Source organism: Protopterus annectens, chromosome 4.part0 (genome assembly GCF_019279795.1).
Source record: "Protopterus annectens isolate FY-2018-M chromosome 4.part0, PAN1.0, whole genome shotgun sequence".
In the NCBI taxonomy this organism is placed as follows: domain Eukaryota; kingdom Metazoa; phylum Chordata; order Ceratodontiformes; family Protopteridae; genus Protopterus; species Protopterus annectens.
The window spans coordinates 1,109,995,547-1,110,012,745 of NC_056733.1; the positions used below are offsets into that span (position 1 = coordinate 1,109,995,547).

Below are 17,199 nucleotides of genomic sequence, written 5' to 3' on the forward strand. Positions count from 1 at the left end.
GGGATTTAGCATTTTGGTTAAGGTGCTTACCTCAAGGACAAACAGTACAAGGTTTGATTCTCCCCTTTGAGAGAAATTGGGTAGGCTTAACAGACCGAAAAGAATAGATATCGTAGTACTTATCTCTGCTCTGTCCCTCCTAAAACTGGCACTTATGGGAACAGAATTAACTAGTTTGTTTGGCTGAGACTGAAATAAATAAGTCCATTTGGATCAGTGCTCTATCCCGGTTACCAAACTGAATAAAGAAATAAGGACAATAATTAGAGATTACTTCAGAGAATGCATCTTAATTGTCTCTTATTCTGTGAACTTTTCAAGTTCGCAATTTTTTTATTTAATTCTCCCTGCTCGTTCGTTTATTATTTCTGGATTTTACCCTGATTCTAGACAGATAAAAGGTTGAGAGCCATGGGAGGTAACATCAGACCTCAAAGGCGGAAATGTCACACCTCTAGGAAATGGCAGACTTGAAGAATAGACTCGGTATCTATAGCCTTGACTATCTCTAAAACAAAAACATTACACTTCAGACTTTGAACAAAATAACATCATCCAATATCCTCCTACCAAACAAACAGGGAAAGGCGGTACACAGAAGGCGTTCCCGATTCGTTGACTGGCAGCTCAGGCCGAAATCTTAGGGGACTTCGACTAAACGTGATGGGCGGGGCTAGCCTCTGACTGTAGGTCTGTAACCAATCAGCGCTTTGGTCTCGAAGAGGAAACCGGATCCAATGTGAGACATTAGTGGTGCGAAGCAGGTTAGAAGATTTGGGACTGTATTATATGTTTATATAACTTAACGGGCCTGATTGTCTTTAGCTGTCAAGCAAATATGGTGGGGCGAGAAAAGGAGCTCAAAATACACTTTGTTCCGGGACACGTGCAACTTTTACAGGTAATGGTGATTAGAAAAAGCAGGATACGTTTATGTGGAGATTGGGTTTACCAGAAGGTTTCGATTTCTGCTTTCAGTGCTAAGATAGTCGTATTTAATGACTTGAGAAAGGACATCTCTGTTTTGATGGACATTTGCCAGTTTGGAACCAGAGGGTGTATTTTGAGTGAGGCGTCTGGAAGTTGCTGTTTAGGAGTGTGAATGTAAACATTGTTTAATTTTTCGATGCTGCCCCCCCCCCCCCCATTTTTTTACTTGGTGACAGCGCAAAGTTTCGTTGCAGAAATTAAATGTTTTGATTGAGTACCCCCTTTAAACTGTACTCTCTCTGGTTGAGTAAATAGCATCTGATTAATCTTTAATTGCATTTTATTATAAAGTGCACCGCGTTCACCACATAAAGTTTTAAGACATTTTGTGAAGCTGATATTCACTTGTGCTGCAGAGTTCCTTGTTTATATCCGCGTTCTGAAACCAGCTGCTTGGTTATGTGTTTGAGTGTGTGAGGTACATTTTATTTATTTATTTATATATATATATATATATATATATATATATATATATATATATATATATTAGAGTATTATTCACCTATATTTATCTTGAATACTAATTTTACTGTCTACTGTATTCATAATTCTTAACTGACCATAATCTGTCCTGTTAATCCCTTGTGTAAAAGTGGCGAATTTTTGAGAAAGGTGGTGAATTATACTTTAAGAAAATAACGACACTAGAGGTGTACACTTCTTCCGAAAATGTGTATTAATTTACTCTCACATGCTTATTCTGTCAACATCGGACGTTAATAGTATATATTTTAAGGTTCCCGGATTTGTCCGTAATTCTGATTTAGTTTGTCCTTGATTCACTTAAGAGCTTTAGCTGTATATATGGAGCTGCTTGTAAAACAGAAAAGTGTTCTGTGTTGGCCACTTTTTGCCTAAGTAAGGAGGAATGCTCCTTTGTGTAATTCTTCCACAGGTGGCTTTGTGTCGCACATACAGCTCAACTGTCCCTGACTTTGACTCATATTAGCTGCATACCTCTCAAGTGTACCTCATTACGAGGAATGTACCTCATTTGGGGTCTTAAAAAGTTCATGTTCCTCAAAGTTCCACATTGAAAGACTCTGTCACACATTCAGTTTTAGGATTTTTTTTAAGTGAAATCCATTGTAAATAGAAATGAATCATATTAATTCATTAAATGAGCTTCTTTATAAGTAAAAACCAGCATATTTTAACCATCCTATGACCTTCCTAGTTGAAGTTGCTAGTAAGCCATTGGTATGTGTTCCACATTTTGCCCAATTGTTCCACATTAAGAGGGCTAGTGTTCCTCATTTTGGAGATGTAAGATTGGGAGCTATGATTAGCTGTCCCTCTTAATTCCTCCTAAAACTGGTGACTTTTGGGGAATTGCACTTAATAAATAAAGATGATAACTAGACTTGCAGATTTTTACTTCAGAACACGTGTTTCGGTTTACATTCTCTTATTCTGTCAGTAGATAAGTTAGTAGTAGGAGTATTTTAAATGTCCTTGACCCTAATGAGATTTGTCCCTGATTCATTGATAGCTATTCTCACACACTTTACAAGACTGAAGCAGTTCCCTTAGTCAGTTGTAATACTGCATCTGGTGCTGAGATAGTGTTAAGTTTGTCTTGGTTTTATTTCTCCTGGTTTGATTGGTGCATAAATTGAAATATTTTACTTGCAAGAGGAGTAGCTCTTGATTAAGCTATTTACTAATGTCTTTCCTTCTTGCATTTAAAAACACATTTCCTTTTCCTTTGTGCTGAGTAAAAGTCAGTGTTATTATTATTGGACTGTAGTTGATGAATCCTGCTTGTTTGTTTTTGTTATGGCTGGATTGCGTGTATATTAATTCTTGCACACCACATCATCACCTGCCCAGACATTAACTGCCCTGTTCGTAAATGACCTTGAGCAAATGCTTATCTTCTTCTGTCAACACTTGCATTCCTTCTGCTCCTGCTTATACTGCCTGCCTTTTTACAGTCAGCCACAAGTGTGGAATGTATATTTAAATAAATGTGCAGTGTATATTTTTAGGTCTGAAAATGTGGGAGCAAAAAGTGACTGTGCTGGGATATGAAGCTAAACAGCATTTCAGTGTGTGGCTTTCCTCAAGAAGCTTTATCTTTAAATATGCTGCATTTTCTTTAATAAGCATTCTGAGGGTTGCATCGATGTTTTGTTATTGTCCAGCATGAGGATGATGTGTTATTTGCTAGCTGGGTGGCTTTTTAACCTTTTTTTTTAGTATTTGCTAGTTGTTGCATTGTTGCAGAGAAATATAGTACATGTTTAGGTACTGTGTGCACATTCCTTTTTTTTTTTTTTTTTTTTTTTGCTTTGATGTTTTGTTCACCTTCAATGTTTGTTTTGAGGGTTTAAGGAAGATTGTTGCTGCTTTCTGCTGCTCAGATAGTTACAGATGCATGCTGTCATATTTTTACTTTTTCGAGTCTTGGCAACAGGTTGCTGCCACTGACAGGTGGCACTGTCTAGCTCTGACTTTTTTCAGTGGATGCTGTTTGTTTCCTTTCCACCAAGCAGTCTAAAGTCACTAGATAATCTCTCCTTCTTTGTAGAAAGTATAGACAATTATGGGGGAGGGGGGGTTATTCACAGATCTTTCTAGCCACTGCAGCAAATCCATTCTGGTCCCCTTGGGGTCTGCCTTGAGTCATTTGGAACATTTGGCCAAGTAAGTTGTTTTTTTTTCATTGTTGCTTTCGTATTAACTGTACTATTTCTAATGCACGTTTTTGCAGTAGAAATTTCTTCCAGTGGTTCTTTGTAGTATTCCCTCATCTAAGTGGTACCCTGAATGTTTTGTGTTGGCTGGATTCCTCCATCTCTGATGTTGCTGTGTGTTGTAGTAGTGGATATCATGCATTGTATGGGATGACTATTGCGGCTTATTCAGCTAACACTTGGAGGGCATTTCATGTCACTAAACTTCAGAGTGCATAGAGCCTGTGATCTGAGGTTCCTTAAGCTTGATCTTTGGAATGGGCGATGTCTGGTTTAGAGAATGTCTGAAAGATTTCAGTGTCTTTGTATCAGAAAGGATTGTTAGAAAAATTTTTTTTATAGATGGTGTTCCATGTAATAAAGGCTTAGCCTTTTTACACGTCTGTTAGGCAGGCAGGGAACGCTTATTACAGCAAACTTTCACTACTGGATGTATTTTTTTTCTGTTGCAGTTGTTCCTTCTGACTGTCTGCTGTGTTGTGTTTTAAATGGTAAAATTGCCTTATTTTTCTTTCTTTTGTCTAGTGTTGTGGCAGTCACCCTGGTAGTTCTATTTAACTTTGGTATTGTATTCCGCGGTGGTAAAGTGGTAGCGTTGTTACGTCACAGCAAGAGGTTCTCCCGTTCGATTCTCGGCTTGGCTTGGGAGTGCCTTTTGTTCTGTGTGAAGTCTGCATGTCCTCCCCACGGTTGGGTAGCGTTCGAAAGATGTGTGCGTAAATGGGAGTGCCTTCGTTGAAGGTTGGGCATCGAGCTGGCACCTCAGCGTTTTGTAAAAATCTGCTGCCAATCATTAGTGGACTGGAGGTATGCTGTGGCGACCCTTTACCGAGAAAAAGCGGAAAGACAAACATCATTGAGACAGTGGTATTCACCTTGTTGAAAATAATTTCTTTTACTGAGTTGTACCTTAGCAGAGTAGTGGAGAGAGCAGGACTTTGTTTTGAATAATGCTTCATGCACAAGTCTGTGTCCTAAAAGGTGATGTTTTATTAATCAGGATGCAGAAGTGTGGGTCAGTTTTCTTACTTCAGAGGGTGTGGAAGAAAGCGCTTTTAGCAATTTTCAGGTCAGTGGGCCATATTGCTACATTTGAACTAGACTGCATTAAGAGCTAATGGGTTACAAATCTTTAGTGGTATTAAGACTGCATGAAAATGATCTTGTGTTAGCCTCTCGTGGAGTTTTATTGAAGAGATTGTGATAGAGGACATTGAAGCTGAGTATTCTAAGACCAGAGTTTCTATAACCTGAGAGTTGCAACTTGTACTGTTTTAATGGAATTAATGAGTGAGTGACTCGAGAAGGCAACTAGAAAATTGCCCAAAAGTGAGAGTTTTTGGAATTGACTAAGAAATGGTCAAGAGCCTTCTGCCCCCCCCCCCCCCCAACATTTTGTGGTTTGGCATAATGTCCATTTCCAGGACAGTAATTTCTGAGAAAAATATGCATTAGTTTAATGTTGTACTTCCAGAATTTGAGCAGGTGGACCCTACAGCTGGTGTATTAGAAAGTGAGTGTGTTTTTGATGTATAATTTTTTTCTGGGTAGATTTTTCTTCTTCACTCTTGCTAAAGGGAAGTTAATTCATAGAACTGTTAATTGGTATGGGGGTTTGGTCTTTCAGTTTGTCATTATGAATTGTGGTGAATTAACAGCTTCTTACTGAAATAATTGTACTTGAAAGATAATGTTTGATGGTTTGGATGGATTTGGCATGCATTCTGAAATGTTTTCCCCTATTCATTAATATGATTTTTATAGTTTTTAAGATGTTCTTGTTTAGGAGACTACCTGGATCAAGGGTGAACTTTATTCCGTAAAGGTGATTATTCCCATTTATAGTGGGGATCCTGCTTGGGCAGCTACAAATAAGTGGTCATGCAAATTGAAGGTAAAGGGGAAAATAATCATGTAGTATGTTGCTTTTGACTATTGTCAGAATGTGGGATGAGAAAAGCCTTCCTTTGAAGGACTGACTCACACAGACAAACTTTCAGATTGAAGAAATCACCAATAAATGGCTTGGAGTGATCTTGGCCTTTATTTTGTTGGCAGCCTTTGATCCCTATAGGATCATTTAGGAGGGATCGACATTAGGATAGCTATTGGGGATTGTTTAGATTCTTCCCATTTGCCATGCATCCTTGTGAATACTGTGTGGTTGTTCCTGACTTATTCAAGTGGTGTTGGCCAACAAGCAACTCTTTCCAAGTGGTGTTGGCCAACAAGCAACCCTTTCCTCATCTTCCAGCATGTGTGGTTGTGGTTTTCCCAGTCTGCGCTGGAGAAGGTACATCCACTATGCTCAGAGTGCCTGCAACCCATTCCTCCTCGAAGGAGAAGTGAATGCAGAATAGTGCTTCACTCGTCTTCCTCCGTACTTTGTTTTTTCAGTACCTGAACCTCTAATTGAACCCTGGTCACATGGGCCTACAGTCAAGGCTGCATCTCTCTGCTCCACAGAGCTAGGAGGGAAGTCTTTTATAGGGTTATAGGTGCTTACTAGGCTAATGACCACAAGGGCCTTTTTAAGCCCAGTCATGCATCCCAAATCTCTGACGAGTTCTGATACCCTTGATAAGTGTGAGCATGGGCCTGGGAGATGAACCATGTACAGGTTGCCTGTTTGCATCAGAGACATAGGTGCCAAACCAGGGATGAATTTTCAGTTTCCCATACAGTTGTCCAAGTTGCACTTGAATTGGATTAGGGAGGAACTCTGCTTCACATGGATGGGGAGCCTGTACTGTAGACTGGGTAGTCTCTGTGATGCATATCTCTCTCTCCAGTAGGTTCTATTTATATCACGGGCAAGGTTTAAGTCTTTAGGATGGGTAATTCTGGTACTGTTTGTTTTGTGGTTATGCAGGAGGTCCTTCAGTGTGGGGTCTGATAATGCCCTGTATGCCAGGCATAGATCTCCCCTCAAAAGCCTGTAGGAGACAGAGTACAGGGATAGGGTCTTGATGTGGTCTGCATAGGACATATTACTTATGCCCTGTATTCTTTTAATGAGGAACCTCTGTAGACGTTCCAGTTGTTGGATGTGCCTGGTTAGGTACATACCAATGGGGGCATTGTACTCCATGATGAATGCTGAATACAGTGGCACAATGACTTCCTTTGACGTGGATGCCATACCTTTGTTTATAAGTTGTGCAACATATAATTATTTCCACACCACTGTAGACGCGTGATGATCAAAGGCTAGATTACTATCTATGTGAGTCTTCAAGTCTCTGACTACTGGGTCAACTCCTAAGGGGTGTGTTGTCAATATGATAGTTACCAGGGTTGTATGACTTCCCAAAGTATTTCTTGGCATTTAGTTTTAGTCCATGACTCTGACACCAGTTGTCTTTGTCAGCCCCTCCTGGAGAACATTTGTGTCTGAGATTCAATGACTGCTCCTAATTTGCAGTCATCTGCAAATTTACTATGCCAGAGACAACTGATATTGGCCTAGATTTCTGAGAAGTAAATGCCATAAAGGGGTGGTCCAAGGACTGATTCCTGAGGGACTCCATTTGTGACTCGCCTCTTTGTAGAGGTGGACTCCTCAATTCTAACTTCCTGGATCCTGTCTGTGAGCCAGTTGGCTGTCCAGTAGGTGACATACGGGTTTGTACCTAACACTTTGAGTTTGTCAGCAATGCCTGAGTGGAGTAGTGTGTCAAATGCCTTGGCCAGGTCAAGGTAGACATTGTTAACGATTTTGTCCTCATCCATTGCTGTGGTGACCTTCTCAAAGAAGTCCACCAGGTTGAGTAGACATGATCTGCCCTTTACAAAACTAAATTGGGTTGGGTACAGTGTCTGGAGGTTTACTGTCTCTCTGTTGATCATCTCCATGATAATTCTTTCCATGGCTTTACATATAAGACTAGTGAGACTTATGAGTCTGTAGTTTCCAGGGTTGTTGTTTTGATGTAAAGGTCATCTTCCCAGAGTTTGCTGTCCCTACTTTTCCAATACTAATCCAGGGTTGTTTTGATGTAAAGGGCATCTTCCCTGAGTTTGCTGTCCCTACCTTTCCAATACTAATCCCTCTGAAACTGAGGGAGGGGGAGTTAATTTTAATGCATCTTGAAGTAAGGAATGTATTGATAGCTGGGGGTGGAATGTCCAGGTATCAAAAGAATTGGGATGGTCTTCTCATGGGTGTGAGTACAAAGTATTCTGGGCAAAATATACAGTGCAAAATCTTTGTCAGTTTTAAGTTGTCTTTGGAGTTGAAGCTGATATGAGATGCTGGCTGTCATGTGGAGAAGTTTGCTAAAACTGTTCTAGAAGATACTAGAAGGCCCCTTCTCATTTCAGCTAAATTAATGTTTCAGAGTACTTTGTTATACTCGAGAGAAGGTTGACTGGAGCCTTGTCTGAGGTCTGTCCTACTTGACCAGATTTCTGAAAGCATATATTTTTTTCAGCCCCCCCCCCCTTGTTACTGTGATGGCTGTAGATTGTAACCTTTGAGCATGAAGCACACTTATCAGCATAAGTCAGCCCTGAAGCTCCATAGAAGATTCCAGTCTGGGTTGGACAGTGCTTCCAATTTAGCTTGTTTTGTGTAGCTAAAACCTTGCAGACATTTTCTAGCTAACTAGTTTTGGCACTAGCAGCGTTGAGATTGAGGACTTTTTGCATTTTCTGTCTACATGAATGGCTGCTCGCCAGTGACTTAGTCTTTGGACCAATATGTGGAAGATTTGAATGTAGTATTTCCCTTTTTTGGACTATGGACGATGGAGTTCTGCAACAGTGAGAAGTCACTAGACTTTATTTATTCCACAGGAAATTGTTTCTGTGAGCCGTCTTGGACTCTGAGATGTAAAGGAGGGTGTTTCATACAGAGAACATAATTTGGGAAAGTATCCACATTCTTCCACAGGCAGGTTATCTTGAAGGAGGTCAGGATGCTCGGAGGTTCTTGATCATGATAAAACTGTGCTGGTGTGTCAGGAAACTACAGAACAGTAAAGGGATCTTTTTAAACATTGTGTTCTTCCAATTTCTGTTCTGATTGAGAAGATTCAGTAGTGAAGTGTGACACCTTTTAAGAATATGGACACTTCCTTCAGAACTCCTTCTTTGGTCCCATGCTTGTGAATGACTTCAGAATTGGTTTGGGGGGGGGGGTCATCTGGAATCTCTGCAATGCAGGCAGTGTGTTCCCCACAGGAAATTTGGCGTAATGGTTAAGGTGTTTACCTTACAGACACAAAGGTGCAAGGTTTGATTCTCACATGGGGTAATTGGCTAGGGTTAAAATGGTCCATAAAGCAGTTAGTGTAGTACTAACCTATGAACTATATGTGGAGCTCCATGCAAACATGAAAAATTGCTGATTAGTACTGAAAATTTCCCGTATAGCTCTAAGGTCAGGGGATCTCAAGTAGTATTAGGCAGTACTACATCTTTTGTTTAGATACATTTAGTTGTGAAACAGTCATTACTTTTAGGGAACAGACATTTGGTCATGGGATTAAAATGGGAAATAGAACATGTTCCAGGCAAGCAGAATGTTTGGACTGACACTTAGCAGAACTGTTGTCATCTTTGTGATATTAATGTATGCAATCTCTTCAGGGATGTTTTTCCCCAATAAAAGCACACCTGAGAGTTTTTGGAGAAATAATCTTGGTTGATCTTTAAGACTTTCTTGAGATTCTCTCTATGCCTTCCCACCTCTCCATCCGTCATTCTGAGGGAACTGCAGAAGACTGGAGATAAAAAGGTAAAGTTAATTTTTTATAGTTTTAAGGTGGCCAAGACAGCATTTGCTTTCATACTTTTTGCCATTGAGGGAAGATATGTTAAATCAGTAGGGAGGCAAGATTATCTTTCATCTTCTGCACTTCACTGTTCTATTTAAAGGGGGGGGGGGTGCTTTTATTTTTTCATGTGGGAAATGTTAAGCAAGAAGCATTTTAGCCTAAATGTAAGCAGTTTCTTTATTCCTGCCAGAATATCTGTTTGTTACATTAATAGAAAACATATCAACATTTTTTTCATTTATACACATATGCTACATATGCTTTTTTCTGACATTTAGTCCAATATTTAAATTGTTCAGTATCAGTCTTCCCTTAAACCTCACTCCTCCATCTGAACATTATTTTGCATGTATTTTTCCCAGAAATTCTATTTATTTCTATGTAATTTGCCCATTCCCTTTTCTAAAGATCCCTCTCCCATTTATTTACAGCATTCACTATTTCAAATACACTTGTTTTAGATTTTGAATATCATTTTCTAATAACTGCTTTTTTGGCAGTCAGTAGAATTAAATTTGATAAGGCCTTAGTATGTCTAGTCAGTTCAGATCCTGTGTCCCCACTCAAAAGCCATTTGCTCTCCCAGTTTTTCTGACGGAGTACTCTGTAGGGAATTTTTTAAATCTGACATCTCCATACACTTCCAAAAAACCTGTTCCCACTTGACTCCTTCTTCCCCATTGCCATAGCTCTCAACCTCTTAGAGCAAGAAATCTGGACAAAGCCCAAAAATACGGACAGTTTTTAAATACTGCTCTTACAAAATGAGAAAGTTGATAGAAAAACAGGATTTGCATTGGCATGAATTTTCTGAATGGTATAAAGCCTGAATCTCCAATGTCTGTCATTGTATTCTGACTTAAATTCTCAATGATTTGCCAATAATTTGCTTGAAAACCACAATGAGGCAAACCTCTCAACATTCTGCGAAAATCTGTCAGTTGAGAGGTATGCCCATAGCACTTCCAAGATTTACAGTCTACTTGAGGGAAAATTGTTTGAAGTCTGCTTGGGGTATACAAATTCCTATGTAAACACATACAAGCAAAAATCATAAAACTTCTGGACTTAGTTGTATACTTGGGAGCCGTACACATGTCCTCTAGTTGTTCCCTTGTAACTGGGAAGAGAAATTTTTGAACTTAGTTGTATACTTGGGAACCGTACACATGTCCTCTAGTTGTTCCCTTGTAACTGGGAAGAGAAACTGTTGAAACAATATTTTTATCCTCCCCCGATTCATAAAGTTAGCGGCAATATTTTATATGCCCTACTAAGTATCCGTTTTTTTTTTTTTAAAGCAGTTGCTTTTGCAGATTCTACTAAAAACATTGCCAGAGCAGGTCTTTCACTTAGGACTCCCTTGTATCTTTCTTTTTCTGTCTGCCTGTACTCTTGATATCAAACCCTGGTAGGGAAGACCGTGTCTAACCTGCAGTACAAACTTTTTCTTGGCGTCATCCCACTCTGTATTTGCTCCCAGTCTTTCAGAAAGAATGTTTGGTGAATTTGTTTGCCTTATTTATTGATTGATATGTGGCATATTGGGTCATAATTTGCTGTATTCTTCCAGTAATTTATGCTGCTCAACTTCATCAGCTTGCCTTCTTGGAGAGTTGGCTTTAGCTTCCTTTCCCCTTGATTAATCTTTGTGGGGAGGGGTTACATCTTAAACTTCTCAGGTCCCACAGCAGGATATGAACCTCACTTTAGAGACAACATGATGGACATTTAAAAGTATAATAATCCACCAAGGAAATTTGAGACTGTATATTAACTCATTATAGCCAAGTGCCCCTTCAGGCATTTTCTTCAGTTAACTCGTACTGGGCCTCTAGATGTCAAAAATTGCTTTAATATTGCAAATATAGTATTAATGATTTTAAAACCATACTAATTACAAGGTATGAAAATATTTTATCTTTAAGCGTACAAGATGGCAAACACAATTGTATTAATATTTGACCTCTGTCAGTTTTAGTATTTGTTAGATCTGTAAGGTGATAACTTAAATTTTTTTAAAGGCTCAAGCCACACCTACTGAGAGTTAAAGGTAAACACTCAAGAATTGTACTGGAAGAATGAGTTAACTACTGGAGTGTTGGAGATGTAGGCCCCGATTCATTCTTCTTCATACAGGGTATTCTTCATTCACGTCCTGAAGCTGAAGTTACGTTTGAGATTCCCCAAACAAGAAGCTGCAGTTTCATCTTATGTTTAACATTGCAGTTTTAGGGATCTGCTGCTCTTCTGTATGACTCTAAGAAACCAATTTCTTCAGAATGTTGGATCTGTCATTTGTCTCTTGTATCAAAGTGTTCTAGTGAGGAACCAGACTGTTCCAAATTGTTGGCCATGTTAATGCCCTTCTGCTGTGATGATGTGAGGATCTTTTCTTTAGAGGAACCAAAGATTTTCGTAGCGTTTTTTTTTTTCTTTCATTGTGGCTCTTCACTGACTTTTAATGAAGTTACGGCATGGTACTCGATCCATATGTTCACATGATAAGTATTTGATTACAGTCAAAAGTAAGGCAGTCCTTTAGCAGTTGTTCATGGTTTGATACTCTAAAGGTTGTTAGGACATACGAACCAGCACTAAAATCAGTAGGGGTTCCGGCCCATTCCTGCTTTGCTAAGGACCCTTTCCACTGTTCATGATGTGTTTACATTTTAAAAGTTTAGTGTTGCACTTAAGTGTGGTGTGTGCCAGCGACTGTATTTTGTCATGTCCCACATGTCTGAGATGCTCACTAGTCCTTTCAGGTGCCTTACCAAGTAGGGTTCTCTGCAAGTGATTGCCTAAGACGTGACTTGGCATTGTAGACACACAGGAATTATTTTGTAGGGTTTTTTTCATTTACCACTTCTGCAGACCAGTAGGCCATTTCATTCCTCTGTCCTCTCACTGTAAATGGTGATGGGACCAAGTGACTTGAGTACATATGGCTGCACACAACAAGTAAGCAGTCCATGCACTTTTCTGTACATCATGTGTGGTAGTAGGACTGATGTGTTGGCAGTGTTGAAAATGCCATGCTGTCTGGGTGATGCTCCTATGTTAAGTACTGATGATTTGCAGCAGCCTTGCTCCCCCGAGATGAGCAGTAAACCCTGACACCCCTATCCCAGATAGCTTCTTTAGGATGGCTAAGCTTCTGGTGTCATTCTTGGGGGGGGGGGGGTCCAGTGTCTGTCTGCTTGGGACGACATGATTGACAGACTTCGATGCTTTGCCAGAGACGGCCTGCATCTGTCACCCCTGGGTTTCAGGCCACTGGCTAAGGCTCTTGCCACCCCTATTGTGCCTTTTTTTAGGCAGTGTTCCAAAGACTGAACTTCCACCATAACAGCTACAAACAAATGCAGTCTTGAGGGTCATGATGCTCAGTGCTAGAAGTCTAAATCTCAAGATGCACTCACTTGAAGCTGTCCTCAAAATGGAGAATGTCTACATTTGTGCTGTAGCGGAGACCTGGTTTAAAGAGGCAGAAAGCACCCCTGCGCTTCAGGCTATACAATTCATTCCATAACTTTCGGCCTCAGACTATGACCGGAAGCTCTAAAGGCAGTGTTTTCTCCATATTCATAAAGGAGATGCATACCTCTAAACTGGTAGCCCAGCATAATGCATCCGATATACCCAGGTACAACTAACACTGGGTAAGATGGCGATACAGGTCATAGCCTGCTACAGAACCCCAACCATGTCCCTAGGCTCTCTCACTCCACTTTCCTAAGCACCCTGGAATCTATCAAGGTTCAGCCCAATACTCTCATACTGGGTGACTTCAACTACACTTTCATCAGCTGGGAAAACTATCCAAGTACCAATGCACCGGTCCAACGCTTCTGGAAGTCATCAGTTCCAAAGCCCTGTACCAGCTCATTTTGACCCCCACTAGAGGGAGCAACATCCTCGACCTGGTTATCACCAGCATGGGAGACCATTGCTCCACACCTATAGTCAATTCTTCCCTGGTTTAGATTCGACCACAAACTGATCACCATGGAAATCTCCATCTCACCTACACCACTCGCAAAGGTGACCACCCTGAAAAACTTTTACAAAGCTGACTTTGGGCTCCTAAAATCAGAGGTGGCTAACGTCTGGCACCCATGCCAATGGAAAATAGCTTCCTGACAGCCGACTCACCGGTATACTGTACGAGCACGTACACAAATGCATGGAACTTGCCATACCAAATAGAACCAAGATGCTGTCCTCCAAAATAAAAGGAAGCTAATCTGGTGGTCCCCAGCCATCGGTAAACTACAGCAGAAGGAAGAAACTGTTGCAGAAAAAAGTGAAGTCACAAGACTGGAAAAACTCCTTATTGGTCTTAAAAACTTGAGATCCCTTATTAAATCCTCTAAAGCCAGCTGTGAAGGCAGAATTGCGGCTGGCACCAAAACCAACCACAAAGCCTTCTATAGCTATATCAAAAACCTCCAAGGCAATGCCCAGCTTTGCTCTGAGTTATTGCACAATGGTACTTCTACACTGAGCCAACAGATATAGCCAATATACTGGCCGACAGATTCAGTGCCAACTTTACCCCCCCCCCCCAAGGCCCTATCACAATACCAGAAGAAAGTCTGATACCCAACATTTCTGCTGCACAGGTAAAAGCTGCATTGTCCAGAGCCAAGAATACAGCATCCATGGGACCTGATAACATCCCTGGCTGTGTTCTACATGAGCTACAAAATGAACTGGCACTACACCTGTGTTCCCTGTTCAATCACAGCCTTACTAAAGGCTTTGTCCCCAGTGAATGGCACACTGCTACAGTCATCCCTCTCCATAAAGGGGGAGCAACTACAGACCCTGGGAACTATTGCCCCATTAGCCTGATGAGTCTGGTATGTAAAGCTATGGAGCGCATCATCTTGGACCTGCTTAACAAAGATATGTAATCTCCAAACTCTTGACCCCACATAATTTGGCTTTGTCCAAGGGAGATCCTGCCTGCTGAACCTGTCTGACTTCTTCGAGGCAGTCACCAAGGCTGTGGATGAGGGTAAGGCAGTGCATACAGCCTACTTCAACCTTGCCAAGGCCTTTGATATCATTCCCCACTCCGGTATCATTGATAAACCCGCCAAACTAGGCATCAATCCTTGTATCACTAGATGAGTTGCAAATTGGCTCATAGACAAGACCCACAGAGTGAAAGTTGCGGATTCCAAGTCAGACTGTTGACCAGTCACAAGTGGAGTCCCACAGGGCTCTGTCCTGGGCCGTCTCCTGTTTGGCATTTACTTCTTAGTAGACTAGGCCAACACAGAAGGACTCTGGCTGACCAAGTTCACTGATGACTGCAAGTTAGGAGTCATTATCAACTCCCAAGTGATGCAGTTAGTGACATTTAAAATTATATATGAAATAATGAGAATATTTAAGATAATTGTTGTTGTGTCTTTCTGCTTTTCCCGGTTAGGGATCACCACAGCGGAACTCCGGTCTGCTAATGATTGGCAGTAGATTTTTACGTGCCGAGTTGCCGGCCCTGACACACAACCTTCAATGAAGGTATGCCCATTCACGTATGTCTCCACACAGAAGACGCTCTGGCTGAGAATCGAACAAAATATATATATATATATATATATATATATCTATATATATATATATATATATATATATATATATATATATATATATATATATATATAGGTTTAGTCGAACACGGAAGTTCGAAAATAGTAATGTCGACTTCAAAAGGTTTAGTCGAACACGGAAGTTCGAAAATAGTAATGTCGACTTCAAAAAAACCTACAAATGGTTTTAACATGGGTCGAGGTAGGTGTTCAGTATTATTCTGAACTACCGTACCTCGACCCATGTTAAAACATAGTCCTAGATTGTTTATCTGAAGTCGACGTTACTATTTTCAAACTTTCGTGTTCGACTATAGTAAAGTCGACGTAGTGCCGTTCGACTTTTTAATAGTAAACCTATATATATATATATATATATATATATATATATATATATATATATATATATATATAAAATAAGCATTGGCTTATAAAAGAAATGAGATTAACAATGACATTTATTATCCAATATCTTAAAAATTTATACAGAAAGGGACAAAGAAATCAGAATTTTCTGACCATATAGTTGTATGGTTGAAAAACATGAGAAAGAATACATAAACGTGTAAATGAATTGAGATTAAATGACAGAGATGTAAAACAAGATGACTGGAAAGAAAGTGAGAAATTATGGAAAGACCATATAGATGTGAGAGGTTTCTATGAAAACTGGACAAGTTGGTGGCTAAGTTTTTAAAGTATAAGAAATATTTCTTAGAAGATCTGATAATTAAAAGGAATAAGATGGATTATGAAATATTAAGTCAAATCTGTATTTAACTTACAAGATAGCACAAAAAGTTATTTGTTATATAAAGAAAGATATATTGTTTAAAAGGAGAAAAGTAGGACCTTATTTAAATAAACTAATGAAAAGACCGAATAATAACTGAGAAATGAAGCAAACTGTGACAATGCAAGAAGGATTATGCAAGATAAAATATTGTAATATATAATTCTTGAAGTAGTAAGAAATCAAAAAATATGAACTTAAACTGAATGAAACTGACATGAAGCAGTGAAATTAAATTATAATGATGAAAGAGTTAAATGAAATACTAAAAGAAATTTATGCGAATACAGCTACAGGATTAGATGGCATAGCATTAGTATAAAAATATGGACAATTGCAGAAACTTATAGGGGTTTTAAATAAATGGTTAGAATTAAGAATAATAATCATATGGAAGAAGGGAGAAAAAGCTGATAAAGAATTGAGACCAGTACGGATTATAAAATATTTTTATAAGAATTATAACAAAGAGATTAACAAATAGGTAAATACTTGAACAAACAGTATTTGGTTATCTTTTATTAACCATAACAAGTCTTGACTTCCCTTTCCACCAATCTGTATTATAAATAAGAAAACTGAGGCAAAGATTATGATAGACTTAAAGCTTTTGAATAAATACAATATGAACCATTGTAGGACATTCTAGAGGCGTGTAATATAAGTAAATTAATACAAGTAATCAAGTCAGTGTATGAAAGCAATGTTAAATTAAATGTGACTGGATGGAGGTCAGAATGTGGAGTAAGTCAGGGATGTCAAAGTAGAATGTGGAATAAGACGGGGATCTCTAGTTAGTAGCTTTATATTTGCATTAGTTATGAGTACAGTAGTGAAAAAGATCAGTCGTATGACGCACAAAGCAAGTTATATGATGGTACACCTATCTATAATGCATATGTATGCAGATGACAATGTGATAATAAGAAACAAAGAATGGATGGAGAACATTAGAAAATTTAAATTGTTAAAGGAATCTATAGATAGGTTAGGAATTGGTTTGGAAGTGTTGATAAAAGAAAACCATGGGAAAAATTAATAAAAGATATATGTAATATTTGGAAAACATATAGGTTGGCATATAGAAAGAAATAATTTTTAATAAACACTATTATCATTGGTAAGATAACCTGCATAGCTAATACATACATGCTACCTTCACAGTATGAAAAAGAAATAATGTTGATTATATTTGCATTCGTATCTGGATCAAGACTGAACCAAGTCAAAAGAGGTGTATTTGTATATGAAAGATTGGGCCTAATAAACCCAGTTGTTCATGCCGCATTGTTGAATTTGTATAGGGTTTTAGTAGGTTTATACGAAACAATGGA

At 39.2% G+C, this 17,199-nt stretch overlaps 1 protein-coding gene across 1 annotated transcript in view; it reads left to right on the forward strand.

The window, feature by feature from the left end:
• The first annotated feature begins 709 nt into the window (after positions 1-709).
• The window catches only part of MAT2B (methionine adenosyltransferase 2B), a 459,887-nt gene continuing 443,397 nt past the window's right edge, over positions 710-17,199 (forward strand). Inside the window, exon 1 of the mRNA XM_044069088.1 lies at positions 710-901. Within this exon, the coding sequence (XP_043925023.1) occupies positions 839-901 (63 nt within the window). The 5' untranslated portion in view covers positions 710-838. The remainder of the gene's footprint in view (positions 902-17,199) is intronic.